The 17,785-nt window shown below is 33.7% G+C and overlaps 1 protein-coding gene across 2 annotated transcripts in view; it reads left to right on the forward strand.

Moving 5' to 3' along the window:
- Camk4 (calcium/calmodulin dependent protein kinase IV) overlaps window positions 1-17,785 on the forward strand; it is a 235,277-nt gene that overhangs the window by 107,822 nt on the left and 109,670 nt on the right. For both annotated transcript variants that reach the window (XM_021727686.3, XM_005327225.4), the window contains one exon: window positions 7,110-7,188. In XM_021727686.3, the coding sequence (XP_021583361.1) occupies window positions 7,110-7,188 (79 nt within the window). The remainder of the gene's footprint in view (window positions 1-7,109; window positions 7,189-17,785) is intronic.

Here is a 17,785-nt window from a genome sequence, read left to right on the forward strand (position 1 = left end):
TCAGGATGAAACAACAAATAAGGAATCTGTCACAGAGATAGTCAAAACAGTCAAAACGCCAAGTAGACCATGGGATGACATGGCATGAGGTGCTCACCCTTGCTTCCAACACGATTCAGCGTATTAATGAAATGGAAAAGGGAGAGTATATTTATGGATGGACTCTGACCCTTAGCTTATTAAAATCCTTGGCTTGGACAGTTTTTAAGGTCTGGGGCTCAGTATCATTCCTTGATATGATATTTTTGAGATTTACTTTAGGACTGTAATTTTAACTGCTTCAGTGTCTAATAGCAACTTCTAAATTCTAAACGTTAGTCATTTTTCAAGTCTCACATTGAAAATGCCAAATCAGTAATTAAATCAATTGAGAAGTTTTCTTCCTGTTCTTTGTTGATTTAAGGTTCAAATTTGGAGTATGGGGGGCTGTTCTTTGATGACTTTAGAACACCGTGAAGCATCCTAGTGTTAAAGAGCATGGAGGAGTTCCTGGCTGACGGAGATGGAGAATAAAACAATGAAAAACTGTCACTGGAAATGGAGCAAGATGTATGCTGACATTAAACACTGAGAGAATTTGTCTTTTTTTTTTGGATTTGTGTTCCTTCATGTGACTCTACTTTCACACCTAAGAAGAGCTAAATTTTAGTAATTCATCCAATCTAAAAATCAATGAAAAGAATAGGCTTGTGAATAGCAAGTCAGTCACTCAGGAGAAATGAGATGGATGTAGCGTTGCACACGTTATATTTTCAAGTTTGATTGACAGTTTTTAGAAGTCACAGATTTGCTTTTAGACCTTTTCAGAAAGAGCATTTAGAAGATCTTTTCTGCCAGTACAAAAAACACACACATACACAAGGAAAATTTAAAAATCTAAAAATCAAATACAGAAACGAACAATATTAAATGTTTTGAAATGTTTAAGAATGGTTAATAGGGGGCTGGGGTTGTGGCTCAGTGGCAGAGCGCTTGCCTTGCACCTTCGAGGCACTGGGATTGATTCTAAGCACCACATAAAAGATAAATAAATAAAATACAAGGATTGTGTCCATCTACAACTAAAAAAATTAAAAAGAGTGATTAATATTTTGACATAAATATACTTTAACCAAGCACCTTCAACATTAGAAAAAAGATGAAAATGATTTTTGCTTCCATTTCAAGGGGAAAAAAACAAAACTCTAGTAATTTATGAGACCTAATAACCTTAGCAAAGACAATTTTACATGGCCATGAAGGGTATCATTGCAGAGACACAGCTGAAACCAAAAAACAAAGGTGCCAACAGTTCCTCCAGGCTAGTACATTTTAGAATATTCTGTGTCTGAAGTTTTCTTGCATTTCCAAAGAGCAAGGAAAGAAGCCAAGCTTTGTTACTGTGACCCAAAGGATCACAAATGTCCCATTAGATCCTCCCAGAGAAAGCCAATCTCTGATTTAAAAACCTCCCTTGATGGGAGAAGGACTTTACTGCTAAAATGCCTTACTTAATATTGTACAATCTCATCAAAATTCCCCAAAGCATTAATGTGAATCCAGACTTAGGAATTTCTGCTTCCATTTTGAATCATATTTACTCTGTACTTGACCTTTGAATGCATTTGGGTATCTGTCTCTGAACTAGTGGATGGGTGGTTATGTCAAAACACCTGGATTTCATTTGGAGTAAAATATAAAATTAAATCAGTTTTTCTTTCTTTAAAGCAACAAGAAGAGCAAAGGGATGAGATAATAATAATAAAAAAATAAAGAGGAAAAGCATGTATCCAGACATAGTTGCAAAAGGTTTTGATAATTGTCCTTAAGTATTGAATATGAGGAATATGTAGATGAAGTACAGGATAAAGAGCCCCTTTTTATGCTACATAGTTGTAAATGTGGCAGTAAAGGACTGTATACTTGAAACATCTTGTGGCAAATAAATAATTACATCTAGAGCTTTTCCCCACACCCATAAGTTTCACCCAGTGCCAGATGCCAACATCAGGTGTTTCTTAATAGCTTTAATGAAATAATAGTTGTGTGTGTGTATGTGTGTGTGTGTGTGTGTGTGTGTGTGTGTGTGTGTGTGAGAGAGAGAGAGAGAGAGAGAGAGAGAGAGAGATACACTATACTGTGTAAATATGTTATTTGTACACAGTATTATAATCATTACACTATACACAGTTTTACAAACATTACAGGTTGAACTACATTCTCTTCTTTCTGTTTGATGAAAAACGTGGTGGTCTATGTTTTTAACCTTTTGCCTTAAGATGTTTTAAAAAATATCCAGCCATTTGATGAGGATAGAACTTGGAAATAACTTCCCTAATATTTCTGTTAAAGAAAACCAATTTGAAAATAAAAGTCAAACTTCAAGAGTATTGATTTCCTTTCTTTGTCATAAAAATCATAGCAGAAAAGATCTCACTGGAATAATTTTTATACTCCTGGTCTTTTTGTTAAAGAACATGCTATAAATGAATAGACATGAAAAGTGAAGCATTATTTTTTAGCTGAATAACCCCATAAAAATAATATCTTCTATTTTATAATCTCTTGCTTCTTTTGGATCTCAGATAATTTTTTTAATAATTCTCTCTACATAATATATTTTGAAATGAGGATGCAAAATGTACAATATGTCCCATCTATATTAAAAGTTAACTGTTAATATGTTTTATGTAAAAACACTATTTTTATATAAATATACTGAAAACATGATTCCATTTCTATATTTACAAACTTGAGCAACCATTAAATTTCAACAAAGAATATAGGCTATGTTTTTGAGAAATTACTAAAATGTTATTTTCATATAAATCTATTTAGGTTATTCTTTTAACTTATTATTTTCAGTCTTTAAAATGTTATTTCTAGTATATTTGTGTCTTGAGAGTTTGTTAATTTTTAAAAAAGGTTTTTCTAAAATAAGAATTGATATACTGAAAATTTTATTGATGAGGTAATTTAATGAGATTAGGAAATTAAGCAATATATGCCTTATAATATATTTTCTTTTACATGAATTATTGAGTAATATTGACTTTTCAATTGCTAACTTTTTCAATTATTCATAAAAATAAAAATTAGATTTTGGTTTTACTTCAAATGTTTGCAAGTCACATTTTCTTAAATTTTTTCTCTCTAAGATTTCTTCAGTTACCTATTGTTAAGTGAAAATAGAATGGAATGAATACTATAGGCTATATTTTGGTAATTTGGTTTTTGCCCTTGCCTTTGAACAATATGGTTTTTCTAGAACAATGTTTTACTTACTTTTATTAAGATATGATTTAAATTATGGTAAATTTCACCTTATTACACAATTATGCCTTTTTGACAAGTGAATATATTTGTGCAAACACCAACACAAAAAGATATAGAGCAATTCTCTCATGAGAAAAAAAAAGTCTCCATATTTACTTGCAGTCAATATCTCCCCAACTTCGGAGCCCCTAAAAACCACTGATATATTTTCCATCCCTATAATTTTGTCTTTAAAATATTATACAAATTGGGTTATATAGTATATTGCCTTTTGAAATGATGTTCTTTCACTTGGGATATTGTGTAGAGATTCATCCAGGTTGTTAAGAGCACCCTAGTTTATTCCCTTTTCTTTCTAGGTAGAAATTCATTGTATGAATATACTGTAGATTGTTGATCTGTTTCACAGTTGGATGTTGGAGCATTTCTAGATTTTGATAAATACTAATGAAGTTGCTCTGAAGATACGTGTTCAAGTTTGTAAATGAACACAGTTTTTATATCATTTGGATAAATATCTGCCAGTGAGACAGATGGGTCCCGGGATATGTTTAAGAGCTGCCAAGCTCTTCTCCAAAGTGGCTGCACCATTCTTCATTCCCACCAGCAAAGCATGAGAGTGTTAGTTGCTCTGCATCCTTGCTAGTCTTTTTATTTTAAGACACTCAAATAGGTATGTAGTTGCCATTTTCTTATGGTTTTAATTTGTATTTCCCTAATGAATAATGTAGTTGAGCATCTTTCCACATTCTTATTTGCTATCCATATATTTTCTTTGGTGAGATATATGTTCAAGACTCTCATTTATTTATTTTTAATGTTTTTATTAGTGCATTATAGTTATAAATAATAATTAAGTTCATAGAGACATAACCATAATGCATGGGATTTATTTACTCCATTTCGGTCCCTCGTGGCCTCCTCTTTCCCTCTCAACTTCTCTCCCTTTTTCTCCTTTCTCTACTTTACTCATTTATTCATTCATTTTAAATTGGTGTTTTATAGATATGCATAAAGGTGGAATTCACTGTGGCATATTTATATGTTCACATAGCATAATTTTGTCAAATTCCTTCTGCATTTCCTCCTGTTTCCTGTTCTTCCTTTCTTCCCATCAATCTCCTTCTTCAGCTCCACTGAACTTCCCTATATCTTTATGATATCTGCCCCCAACCCCTCTTTACCCCCCTTACTTTGCTCTAGCTTCTGCATATGAGAGAAAACATTTAATCCTTGAGTTTCTGAGTCTGGCTTATTTTACTTAACATGATGTTCTCTATTTCCATCCACTGACTGGTAAATTCCACAATTTTATTCTTCTTTATGGCCGAGTAAAACTCCATTGTGTTAATCCATTAACACAATGGAGTTTTACTTAATCCATTCAGCTACTGATGGGCACCAGGGCTAGTTCCATAACTTGGCTATTGTAAATTGCACTGCTATAAACTTGGATGTGGCTGATTTTAGTTCTGAGGAGTAGGATAGCTGGGTCCATTTTTTTTTTTGAGGATTCTTCACACACTTTCCAGAGTGATAGCATTAATTTGAAGTCCCACCAACAATGTGTAAGTGTATCTTTTCTCCCACACTCTCACCAGCATTTATCATTATTTATATTCTTGATAATTGCCATTCTTACTAGAGTCAATTGAAATCTCAATATAATTTTGATAAAATCTTTTGTTTATAATTAAAAATTATACATTCTATGGCATAAAATATGATGTTTTGAGATGTGTATACACTGTGATATGACTAACTCAATCTAATTAACACATGCACTGCTCCCTTAGTGATTTTCAAGATATAATACATCGTTCTTGTCTCCTTTGAGCAACATCTCCCAAATCCCTGACCATTCTGCTTTCAGTTTCTATGAATTCACATTTTCTAGATTCTACATATAAGTGAAATCATGCAATATTTGTCTGTGTCTGACTTGTTTCATTACTGTCCTCCACCTTCATCCAAGTGGTTGAAAATAGCAAGAATTTCTTGTTTAAAAGACTTAGTAGTATTCCAGTGTGTATATATAACACATTTTCTTTAGTCATTCATCTATTAATGGACACTTAGGTTGACTCCATATCTTGGCTATTATGAGTAATGCTACAATGATCTCGAGAGAATGAGCTCTTTGGCATGCTGGTTTCATTCTCTGAATATATAGCCAGTAATGGGATTTCTGGATCATAAGTTCTACCACAGTTTTATTTTTAAAATCTTCTGAGTAACTTTCATACTGTTTTCTACAATGACTACACTAATTTACACTCTTACCAACACTGTGCAAGGGTTTCCTTTTGTCCACACCCTCAACAACACTTGGGATTGTTCACCTTTTTTGATAACAGCTAAATTAAAAGGTAGAAAAATGAAACCTCATTGTGGTTTTGATTTGCATTTTTGATTATTTGCATTTTAGGTTTTTATTGGTTTATTATTGACTTTTCTTTTAAATAATTATTTTAGCCGTTGTGCGAGGTCATATAATACCAACCTTTAGTTAATCAGAATCTATCTTTAAATAATATCATGCACCTCACACAGAGAGACTTCACTGCAGTATTTTACCAACTTCTATTTTTCTATTCTTCATTTATTGTCATTCATTTTACTTTTACATATGCTTTGAATGCAATGTGTTGTTAATATTTTTCTTTAATTGGGCTGGGATTGTGGCTCAGCAGTAGAGCGCTCACCTAGCATGTGCGAGGCTGGGTGATTGCTCTACTGGGTTCAATCCTCAGCACCACATAAAAATAAATAAAATAAAGATATTAAAAATATATTTTCTTTAGTTATCTTTTAAAGCAGGTAAATGTAAAAAAAAGTAAATTTCATATTTATTGTCACTTATTTTATTTCTAGAACACTTTATCTTGTGTATATGTCCTTTCTTACCAAAGATCTTTAAAAATAGTAACACTTTTTTTGGCCATTGGTAAATAGAACCCACTAGAACCGACTTCTCTTGGCTATATTAAAAGTTTATTGTGCTTAGATAGCTAGATATGTGTTTGATTTTTATAAACCTTTGTGCCCACCTAGAATTTCAGAACCATAGGACTGAATATATCACAAGAGGGCCTTTGGCTTGCTCTTCAAAGTCTGAGAGGTTTACTTCAAGCTGATCTTATTTTAAGATACTTCCAGATATTCTCCTTCTGAAGTTGAAACTTTAGCTTGTTTGGTCTGTACTTCTCTTTTTGTCTGTTTCTCTTACTCTCTTGCTTTGTGTGTGGAGTGGGAACGTTTGTACCACACTGTCCTGCTTTTTAATGCTCTTTTTTTAGCAACCTTACAAACATAGGAAGATAGCTGTTACATTCTTCCCTATCATTCTCCTTAATAGGTTAAAAAAAAAAGAGAGCAAGGGGTAGGGGGTTCTCCAGCTCCCTTGCCAAATGCACGGTTAGGACACTTACAAAAGTCCTGAACTGAAACCCCTCCCTGAAGTCATACAGCTTATTTTACTCAACAGGTACCTTTAGGCACTCTAGGATTCTGATTTGGATGGGTGTTCTTCAAAAATTATGTTTACCTGAGGACGTGATTTACTTGCGTGCCTACTGAATGAAGCAGCCCTGTTGTTTGTTATTGGTGTAGAGAAGGGGTGAGAGGAAAAGAGGGTCTAAAAAGAGCAGTCTAAAAACCTAGAATTTTCTAAACAAAATGTATTCAATTGTGGAAAAAAAAAGTCCTCTTGACATATAGGGCCCGTGGTATAGTGGAACTTATAAACACTTGTCGTTTGAGAGGGTAACTGCAAGAGACACTTATTTTCAAACTTATCCCTTTAATTCATGTCCAAAGCATAACATTTTCTTTTTGTCTTTTTCCCCCTCAAGGGGTGCTACATCCATTGTGTACAGATGCAAACAGAAGGGGACCCAGAAGCCTTATGCTCTCAAAGTGTTAAAGAAAACAGTAAGTTTATTTCATTATATAATAGCATCTCTGGGGGACCTGTGACCTGGAGCAGTCAGGAATCTGACTCAAAGGACCAAGGGGCCAGGGAGCTGCTATGCGCAGCTGACGGGTGTGACTCCTGAAGGGGAGAGAGCAAGCCAAGTGGATCGTGGTCTGATGGAATCCTCATGGCTGTCTGAAAGCCACGGGATGTTGCAGCGAATGTGGTCTGTGGGGAGAACTGTGTAAAGGAGATGCATGAGAGCTGGTAGGGAAGCCTGGCTTTCTATACCAGCCGTGGTCTGGGAGATGTATATACATAGATGACACATTTTAACATTTCCATATTAGAGTCACTCTTTGATATCCTAGAGAAGCTTGCCATTTATAAGAAGTTGAAATGAAATACAGATATCTGTGTTTGTGAAAGGAGTCATCAGCTTCTAATTTGTCTTAACTTTCAATGGCTGGGTTTGTATTTGGAAAAGAAAGAAGGATTTGTTTGAGTTTATTCTCAAATGATAGGCAAGCTGGAAGAGGCAAAGTGTCTCAGGTTGTTCATCGCTAATAAGTAAGAAATGTAGCAGGTGAGATTCCAAAATAAGTGCAGGCACCTGTGTGATAGTCTGTCCCCAAGAGAGAAGTGTGTAGATTTAATCCTTCATTTACACTCTCTATCCTTAAGTAGTTTCTACTCAAAAATCCATAATGGCCAAGGTACTCTTTACAACCACATTCTTCCTTATTCAAATTTTATGTGGACAAATATGTGAACTACGTATACATACACATTATATATATTTCTGAAACTTATTCACAAAGTTTACTGAGAAGAGAAATGTCATATATTTTGAAGTCAAATATTACCTTTTTTTTTAGGCCAAGAAATTTTTTCCTTTAAAGGCAGTTTAGTATCACCGGCTGTTTATATATTGTCCAGCACAGGGAAATTTTAGAACTTCGTATAATGAATAGCATAATGGCATAGGATTTCCAGTCAAGTGGAAATAGAATAACATTTTCAAACAATCTGTTAGAATTTAAAGCCATATCAAAATAACAATAACAAAAAAAACCCTAGTTTAATCAAAGTAGGTAATAATTCACAGGCAATTGCTACTAGTAAACTCTATGTTATGAAAATTCTGTTTGGAGTAGATAATTATACAAGTTAATATTTACAAGGTTTGGAATTTTCCATTAGTTATATAATTTATCTGAGTGAAAGATTATTTAAAAATTTATGGAAAAGAATGTCCTATTAAATATCTACTTGTTATGAAAACAAATTGTGCTTTATCAGTAGTTTATACAAAATATCATTAAACTGAGTTCTATCTTTTGTTGATCAAAAACATTGTTGGTAAAATTTGTGTGTGTGTTGTTTTGTGTTTTACTTTTTTAGCTGAAAACATTTTATGAAGGGATAGATATTTGAAAGTCAAGGAAATAAACACCAGAAATTACTTGTGAATGCTCAAGAATCCCAAAGAAAAAAAAAGGCTGGTTTAGAGAATAGTGATTTATGTCAACAACCTTTGGAGTAAGAGATAGGTAAAGATGTTTGGTAAGCTCCTGACTCATATTAATTGAAAAAATACAGCCGTGGTTCACCCTTACTTTCCTTCTTTCCACCTCTGTTGTGAAAATATCTTCCTCAAAAGACAAGCAGGAAGAGAATGTGGACGGGAACCAAGTGTCAGATGGAGCTGTAAGGCAGATGTTGTCAAACACAGTTACTGCTGTGCCAAATGGAATGAGAAAAAAAAAAAATTCCCCTGGAGGAACCTTAGCTTTGAATGTAAATGAGATGGAATCCCCAGTATTGTCTTCTAGGATAAACTGTGCACAGCGATGTGCAAATGAGAGAGAGAGCAGGCAAAACCTTGCCCAGCGATTGCCTCTAGTGTTTAATTCTATATGGGTCATGGAGACGGAAACTTCCTTAGCTAAATGAAATGAATGGACTCTGAAAAGCTATTTATAGAGGGAAAGTCATGCAGGGGAAATATTTTCCTAGACAATTCCACAATGGGTTTGCTGCTGAAGATGAAAAGGGGTTTGGGGAAACTTAAATTATTTATGTATCCATCTATTAAGTTGAATATAATACAGTTTTGTCTATTAATTCATTTTTGCCCTATGAAAATGGCTTATATATTTGCATATTATATACTTATATATAATATCTATTTTATATGTAATTATATAAATATATATTATTTTCTCATTAATATTTATATATTGTATAAATATTTAAACATATTTATATATCCATATAATATTATATATATATGTATATTTAGTTGTAGTGGACATAGTCATCTTTATTTTATTTATTTATTTGTTTGTTTGTTTATTTTTTATGTGGTGCTGAGGATTGAACCCAGTGCTAGCTAGGTGAGCACTCTACTACTGAGCCACAATCCCAGCCCCGAAAATAACAATTTTATGTGATTCACTTAAAACTAATAGGACCACTATATTATTTAAGTCTAGGTTCTGAAGAACTCATTTTATGCCTACACCTAAACCTAATAGGCCGGAATCTTAATCTTAGTCTGCCTTCCTCCATCTACTCTCTCTCTCTCTCTCTCTTTCTCTCTCTATCTATCTTAGTTTCCCAAGGGTAGCATAACAAAAAAAACTACAAACAATATGAATGTATCCTCTCACAGTTCTGGATGCTAGAAATCCAAAGCCAAAGTGTTGGTAGGGTTCATTTTTTGTTCCACATCCCTCACCTAGCTTCTGAAGAGAGACAGCAATCCTTGGTATTCCATCAGTCTGATCTCTGCCTCCGTCCCCTATCATGTGGCCATCTTCTTTCTGTGTGTCTTCCTCTGAATGTCTGTGTCCAAATCTTGCTCTTCTTATAAGGTACCTGTACAATTGAGTTAAGAGACCTATTCTATTCCAGCATGGCCCTATCTCAACAAATTACATCTACAATAACACAATTTCCAAGTAAGTTCACATTCAGAGGTACTGGCAGTTAAGGTGATATATATTTTTGAGGCAGAAACAATTCTACCCATAGTACTATCCTTCAAGCAGGACCTCTAAGGTGAATTTCAAAATGTTACATGCAATATGTTATATGGAGATGAGTAAAACACATCATATTCAAAAGTTAATTAACCTGAGAAATCTCATCCCATTTGTGGTAATAAAGTTAATGTAAAAGTTTTCCTCCCTCTTCCCTTCTCCCTATATTGGGGATCAAACCTAGGACCTCTTGCATGCTAGGCAAGTGCTCTTCCACTAAGTTACACCCCCACCCCTCCTATCTTTTTTAAAGTTAATTCTTTGATCATGTTAGTTGCCTTTCTCGGGATCTATTTAAGTACTTTTTTAAATGAGAGTTAACCTAAATTTTGATAAATTTACCAATATTAAATTTCTTTCTCACAGCTTAATATTTTAGGAAGTTTTGGGTTATACTAGCAATAATGGACTTATTTTCCATTTGAAAAAAAGAGAACTCATCTTTGAGAATCAGTTAGTCTCTCAAATGTCTAGGTGACAGAAAATGCCATGACTTATCTATAAGAATATAAATCAAAGCACTGGTTTCACATGGAAAATCATGTTATTGATTCTTTCCTTTCCTGAGAAGAAGCTTTTTAGTTTGAATCCATCCCATTTATTGTTTCTTGATTTTACTTGCGTTTTAGGAGTCTTGCTAAGGAAGTCAGTTCCTAAATCTATGGAGGTGAAGATTTGGGCCAAATTTTTCTTCTTTTAGTCATAGGGTCTATGTTCTAATGTCTAAGATTTTGATCCAGTTTAGGTTGAGTTTTATCCTCATTTATTTGCAAAGATTTAACTTCGTCATCAGGGGAATGAAAATCAAAACCACTATGAGATGTCACTTTACTCTTGTTAGGGCAACTATTATCCAAAAGAAAGTTGCAAGGTAATTATTTAAGATAGGACACATGCATTGGTGGTCAGGTACAGGATGGAGTTAATACTGATAATAAACATGAATCAATTCTCATGTTAGAAAACTGGGCATTTTCACTAAAAAAAAAAAAAAAAACCCAAACAATCCTTGTGAGAAATTAACATGTAAAAACAATAAGAAAAACGTGTTTGTGTTAATATTTATTTTATATATGGATATTACATGATGTACTTTATATATATATATACATTTGAAAGAATTAGAATACATTAAAATACATATCTGTCAGCATCATATGATTTGCTTTCAAATTATTCAACAACAAAAAGTATGTTATGTATGAGTGTGGGAACATATGGGAAGATGAAAAGGGAAAACAAATGTGGCAAATTATTTAATATAGGACAGTGTAATTTTAACATTTCAGTATGTATGAACATTCTCATAATGAAAAGTATGGAGAAAAACAACAGACTTAACAGTGAGATCATCTTCAAATAACTGAACATTTTTGAACATTCTTTTTTTTTGCCATTCAGGAATAATTTCAAGATCTTGCAGCCTCTTAATGTTATGATAAATATCACTGACTATTATAGATTTATTAAAGTGCCAGAAAATAGAAAATGAAAGGTAACTATTATTTTATTATACTGGAAAGCCTGGACATTTCCTGTAACAATACCCATTTGACTCATTGCGTCATTGGTGTGAATTATTTTGAAAGTTGTAAGTTAAACAAGAGAGGAAAATAGATTGAAGTGCTCTTTTGGTTGGTTGGTTATTTTCCCACTTAAAGACTTATAGTGAGGAAGTTGCCAAATTACAAGTGTGTGGCACTGAATATCTCCTGCACAAAGATGGCCTGTTTTTCCACTTTTTATATTGAAATATTACAGATTCACAGGAAGTGCCATTTTTGTTGCTCATATATAACTTCATTGTCTCAGACATATGACCAAAGGGCTTGCAATTAATTATCAGTGGAATTTTTACTATGCACTTTGTAAACTGTGAATCAAGTGTGAAGGAAACAGAGCTATCTTTTCTCCTTCGTGCATAAGTTTTGTCTTCATTTAATATGATGTTTAGAAGACACTAGCATTCAGTCTACAGCAATTGCCAACTTGCCAAGCACAGACAGCCTTAATGATATAGGAACAAGTACCATCAGTGAGGGAAACCATCAGCCCCTGTCTTACAAATTGACAATAAATGGCCAACAGATATTTATGCAAAAATTTAAATTCACCAATCATCAGGAGAATGGAAATCAAAACCATTATAAGATGTCACCTTGTTAGGGCAGCTATTATCCAAAAGTCAAAAGATACCAAGGGCTGTAGGGATGTGGAGAAAAGGAAAGCATTAGTCAGAAATGTAAATTGTCACAGTCATTACAGAAAACAACATGGAGATTCCTCAAAAAATTAAAAACAGTTTCCATATGATCCATCAATACCAAATCTAAAGGAAACAAAATCAATACATGAAGAGGTACTTGCCCTCCTATGTCCACTATAGAATGGTTCACAAAAACTAATATCTAGAGACAACTTAGTCTGTGGACTGATGAATGAATAGAGAAAATGTGGCATATATAATGGAATCTACAGTCTTAAAAAGGAAGAATATCCTGCCTTTTTCAACAGCCCCAGAAAGCATTATGCTAAGTGAACTATGCTAGGCACAGAGAGGCAAATACTGCCTGATCTCACTTACATGTGCAATCTAAATAGCTTGAACTCATAGAAAAGGAGAGTAGAAGACTACGGAAGGGAGAGAGAGACATTACCCAAAATGTCCAGACTTTCATTTATAAGATGAATTAGAGGCCTCATCGATAACATAGTGTCCAGAGTAAATAGTAATATATATTTGATATTTGCTCTAAGAATGGATATTAAATATTCTTTCCACCATAAAAAAGTACTTATGTGAGGTGATAGATATGTTAATTAACTTGATTGTGATAACCATTTCACAATGTATATGCAAATATCACATTGTATACTGTAAATATACATAATTTAAAAAATTAATTTATTCATTTATTCTAATTAGGTATATATGCCATCAAAATGCATCTTGATTCATTGTACACAATTGCAGCACAACTTTTCATTTCTCTGATCATACACAATGTAGTGTCACACCATATGTGCAGTCATACATGTACACAGGATAATGATGTTCATCTCATCCCACCATCTTTCCTGACCCCATGCATCCTCCCAACCCTCCCTCCCCTTTGCCCAATCAAAGTTCCTCCATTTTCCCCATGCCCTCCCCCAATATTATGGATCAGCATCCAATTATCAGAGAAAACATTCGGCCTTTGGTTTTTTGGGATTGGCTTACTTCACTTAGCATTATATTCTCCAGTCCATTCATTTACCTGCAAATGCCATGATTTTATTCTTTTTTAATTCAGAATAATATTCCATTGTGTATATATACCACATTTTCTTTATCCATTTATCTATTGAAGGGTATCTAGATCGGTCCCACAATTTAGCTATTGTGAATTGTGCTGCTATAAATATTGATGTGGCTATGTTACTATAGTATGCTAACTTTAAGTCCTTTGGGTATAGACCAAGGAGTGGGATAGCTGGGTCAAATGGTGGTTCCATTCCAAGTTTTCTAAGGAATCTCCACACTGCTTTCCAGAGTGGTTGTACTAATTTGCAGTCCCACCAGCAATGTATGAGTGTGCTTCCCCACTGCCCCATCCTTACCAACATTTATTGTTGTCTGTATTCTTGATAACTGTAATTCTGACTGGTGTGAGATGAAATCTTAGAGTAGTTTTGAATTTCACTTCTCTGTTCACTAGAAATGTTGGACATTTTTCATATATTTGTTGATTGATTGTATATCTTCTTCTGAGAAGTGTCTGTTCAGCTCCTTAGCCCATTTACTGATTGTGTTTTTTTTTTCTTTTTGGTGTTAAGTTTTTTGGAGTTCTTTATATATTATACTGGAGATAAGTACTCTATCTGATATATGTGTGGCAAAAATTTGCTCCCAAAATATAGGTTCTCTCTTCACCTCATTGATTGTTACTTTTGCTGAGAAGTTTTTAGTTTGAATCTATCTCATTTATTGATTATTGATTTTATTTCTTGTGACTTTGGAGTCTTGTTAAGGAAGTCGGGGCCCAATCTGATGTAATGAGGATTTGGGCCTACTTTTTCCTCTATTAGGCACAGAGTCTCTGGTCTAATTCCTTGGTTCTTGGTCCACTTTGAGTTGAATTTTATGTATGGTGAGAGATAGGGGTTTAATTTCATTTTGCTGTATGTAGTTTTCCAGTTTTCCCAGCACCATTTGTTGAAGAGGCTATCTTTTTTCCAATATATGTTTTTGGTGCCTTTGTCTAGTATAAGATAACTGTATTTATGTGTGTTTGTCTCTGTGTCTTCTATTCTGTACCATTGGTCTACATGTCTATTTTGGTTTCAATACCATGCCATTTTTGTTACTATAGCTTTGTAGTATACTAGAGTAAAGTCTGGTATTGTGATGTCTCCTGCTTTACTCTTTTTGCTAAGAATTGCTTTGGCCATTCTGAGTGTCTTATTTTTCCAAATGAATTTCATGATTGCTTTTTTCTATTTCTAAAAGGAATGATGTTGGGATTTTAATTGGAATCACATTGAATCTGTATAGCACTTTGAGTAGTATGGCCATTTTGACAATATTAGTTCTGCATATCCAAAAGCATGGGAGATCTTTCCATCTTCTAAGGTCTTCTTCAATTTCTTTCTTTAGTGTTGTGTAATTTTTATTGTAGAAGTCTTTCACCTGTCAGATTGATTTCCAAGTATTAATTTTTTTTGAGGCTATGTGAATGGGTAGTTTTCCTAAATTCTCTTTCAGAGAATTCATCACTGATGTATAGAAATGTATTTGATTTATGGGTGTTGATTTTGAATTCATTCATTAATTCTATAAGTTTTCTGGTGGAGTTTTTTGGGTCTTCTAAGTACAGAATCATATCATCAGCAAATAATGATAGTTTGAGTTCTTTTCCTTTTCATATCCCTTTATTTTCTTTCATCTGTCTAATTGTTCTGGCTAGAATTTCAAGGACTCTGTTGAATAGAAGTGGTTAAAAAAAAGGCATCCATGTCTTGTTCCAGTTTTTAGAGGGAATGCTTCCAATTATTCTCCATTTAGAATGATGTTGGGCTTGGGTTTAGCATAGATAGCTTTTACAATGTTGAGGTATGTTCCTACTCCCCCTAGTTTTTCCAGGGTTTTGAACGTGAAAGGGTGCTATATTTTGTCAACTGCTTTCTCTGCATCCATTGATATAATCATATGATTCTTATTTTTAAGTCTATTGATGTGATGTATTATATTTATTGATTTTCGTGTTGAACCATCCTTGTATTCCTGGAATGAACCCCACTTGATCATGGTGCACTATTTTTTAAATATGTTTTTGTATGCAAATTGCCAGGATTTTATTAAGAATTTTTACATCAATGTTCATCAGAGATATTGGTTTGAAATTTTCTTTTCTTGATGTGTCTGTGCCTGGTTTTGGTATCAGGATGCTACTAGCTTCACAGAATGAGTTTGGAAGGGTTCTCTCCTTTTCTATTTCATGGCATAATTTGAGGAGTATTGGTATTAATTCTTTGTAGGTCTTGTAGAACTCAGCTGTGAATCCATTTGGTCCCAGGCTTTTCTTGGTTGGTAGACTTTTGATGGCATCTTCTATTTCCTTGCTTAAAATTGATCTGTTTAAATTGTGTATGTCCTCTTTTTTTTTTTTTTTTTTTTTGAGAGAGAGAGAGAGAGAGAGAGAGAGAGAGAGAGAGAGAGAGAGAGAGAATTTTAATATTTATTTTTTTAGTTTTCGGCAGACAACATCTTTGTTTGTATGTGGTGCTGAGGATTGAACCAGGGCCGCACACATGCCAGGCGAGCGCACTACCATTTGAGCCACATCCCCAGCCCCTGTGTATGTACTCTTGACTCAGTTTGGGTTGATCATGTGCCTCTAGAAATTTGTTGGTGTCTTTGATGTTTTCTATTTTACTGGAGTATAAACTTTCAAAATAGTTTCTAATTGTCTTCCATATTTCAATAGTGTTCTGTCATGATATTTTTTTTTCATCATGGATTTTAGTAATTTGAGTTTTCTCTCTCCTTCTTTTCATTAGGATGGCTAAGGGTTTGTCAATTTTATTTATTTTTTCAAAGAACCAGCTTTTCATTTTATCAATATTTTGAATTGCCTCTTTTGTTTCAATTTCATTTATTTCTGCCCTGATTTTAATTATTTCCTGTCTTCTATTACTTTTGGTGTTGGTTTGCTCTTCTTTTTCTAGGGCTTTGAGATGTACTATCAGGTGGTTTATTTATTGACTTTTTCTTCTTTTAGTGAATGAGCTTAATGCAATGAACTTTCCTCTTAGCACTGTCTTCATAGTGTCCCAGAGATTTTGGTAAGTTGTATTGAAGTTCTAATTTACCTCTAAGAATTTTATCTCTTCTCCAATGTATTCTGTTATCCATGTGTCATTCAACAGCATATTGTTTAATCTCTAGGTGTTGGAGTAGCCTCTATTTTTTATTTTATTGTTGATTTCTAATTTCATTCCATTGCAGGGTAGTATCTCTTGTTTTGTATTGCTAAGTGTTGCTTTGTGGCATAGCATATGGTTTATTTTGGAGAAGGATTCATATGCTGCTGAGAAGCAAGTGTATTCACTTGTTGATGAATGGAATATTCTATATACATTTGTTAAGTCTAAATTATTGATTGTGTTATTGAGTTCTATAGTTTTTTGTTTAGTTTTTCTTGTGTTGTATTATTGTGTTGTGGTCTATTTGGTTCTTGTAGTTGAGAATGGTTTGTTTGATATACATAGATACCCCATTGTTTGGGGCATAGATATTTATGATTGTTATGTCTTATTGATGTATGAATCCCTTAAGCAATATGAAATGCTAGCTTTGGTCTGAAGTCCACTTTATCAAATATGAGGATGGAAACCCCTGCTTGTTTATGTGGTCCATATGAGTGGTATTTTTTTTTTCATCCTTTCACCTTCAATCTGTGGATGTCTTTTCCTGTGAGATGAGACTCTTGAAGGCAGCACATTGTTGGGTCTTTTTTTTTAACCCAATCTGTCAATCTACATCATTTAAGTGATGAGTTTAGGCCATTCACTTTCAGAGTTATTATTGAAATATGATATGTATTCCCAGACATTTTGGTTTATTTTTGGTTTTAACTTGACTTGGTTTCTCCTTTGATTGGCCTTTCCTTTAGTGTAGTTCCTCCCTTTGCTGATTTTTATTGTTGTTTTTTCATTTCCTCCTTCTGGAATATTTTGCTAAGAATGCTCTGTAGTGCAGGCTTTCTCACTGTAAATTCTTTTAACTTTTGTTTATTATGAAAGGGTTTTATTTTGTCATAAAATATGAATCTTAATTTCCTGGATATAAAATTTTTGGTTGGCATCTATTTTCTTTCAGAGCTTGGTATATGTTGTTCCAGGATCTCCTGGCTTTGAGGGTCTATGTTGAAAAATCTGCTGAAATCTGCTGAGACCTTACAATGGCTTTGGGATGCCTGATTGGAGATCCCCCTATATGTGATCTGATTCTTCTCTCTTGCAGCCTTTAAGATTCTGTATGCTAGGCATTTTCATTATAATGTGCCTTGGCATAGATCTGTTG

This window comes from Ictidomys tridecemlineatus, chromosome 1 (genome assembly GCF_052094955.1).
Source record: "Ictidomys tridecemlineatus isolate mIctTri1 chromosome 1, mIctTri1.hap1, whole genome shotgun sequence".
Lineage (NCBI taxonomy): Eukaryota > Metazoa > Chordata > Mammalia > Rodentia > Sciuridae > Ictidomys > Ictidomys tridecemlineatus.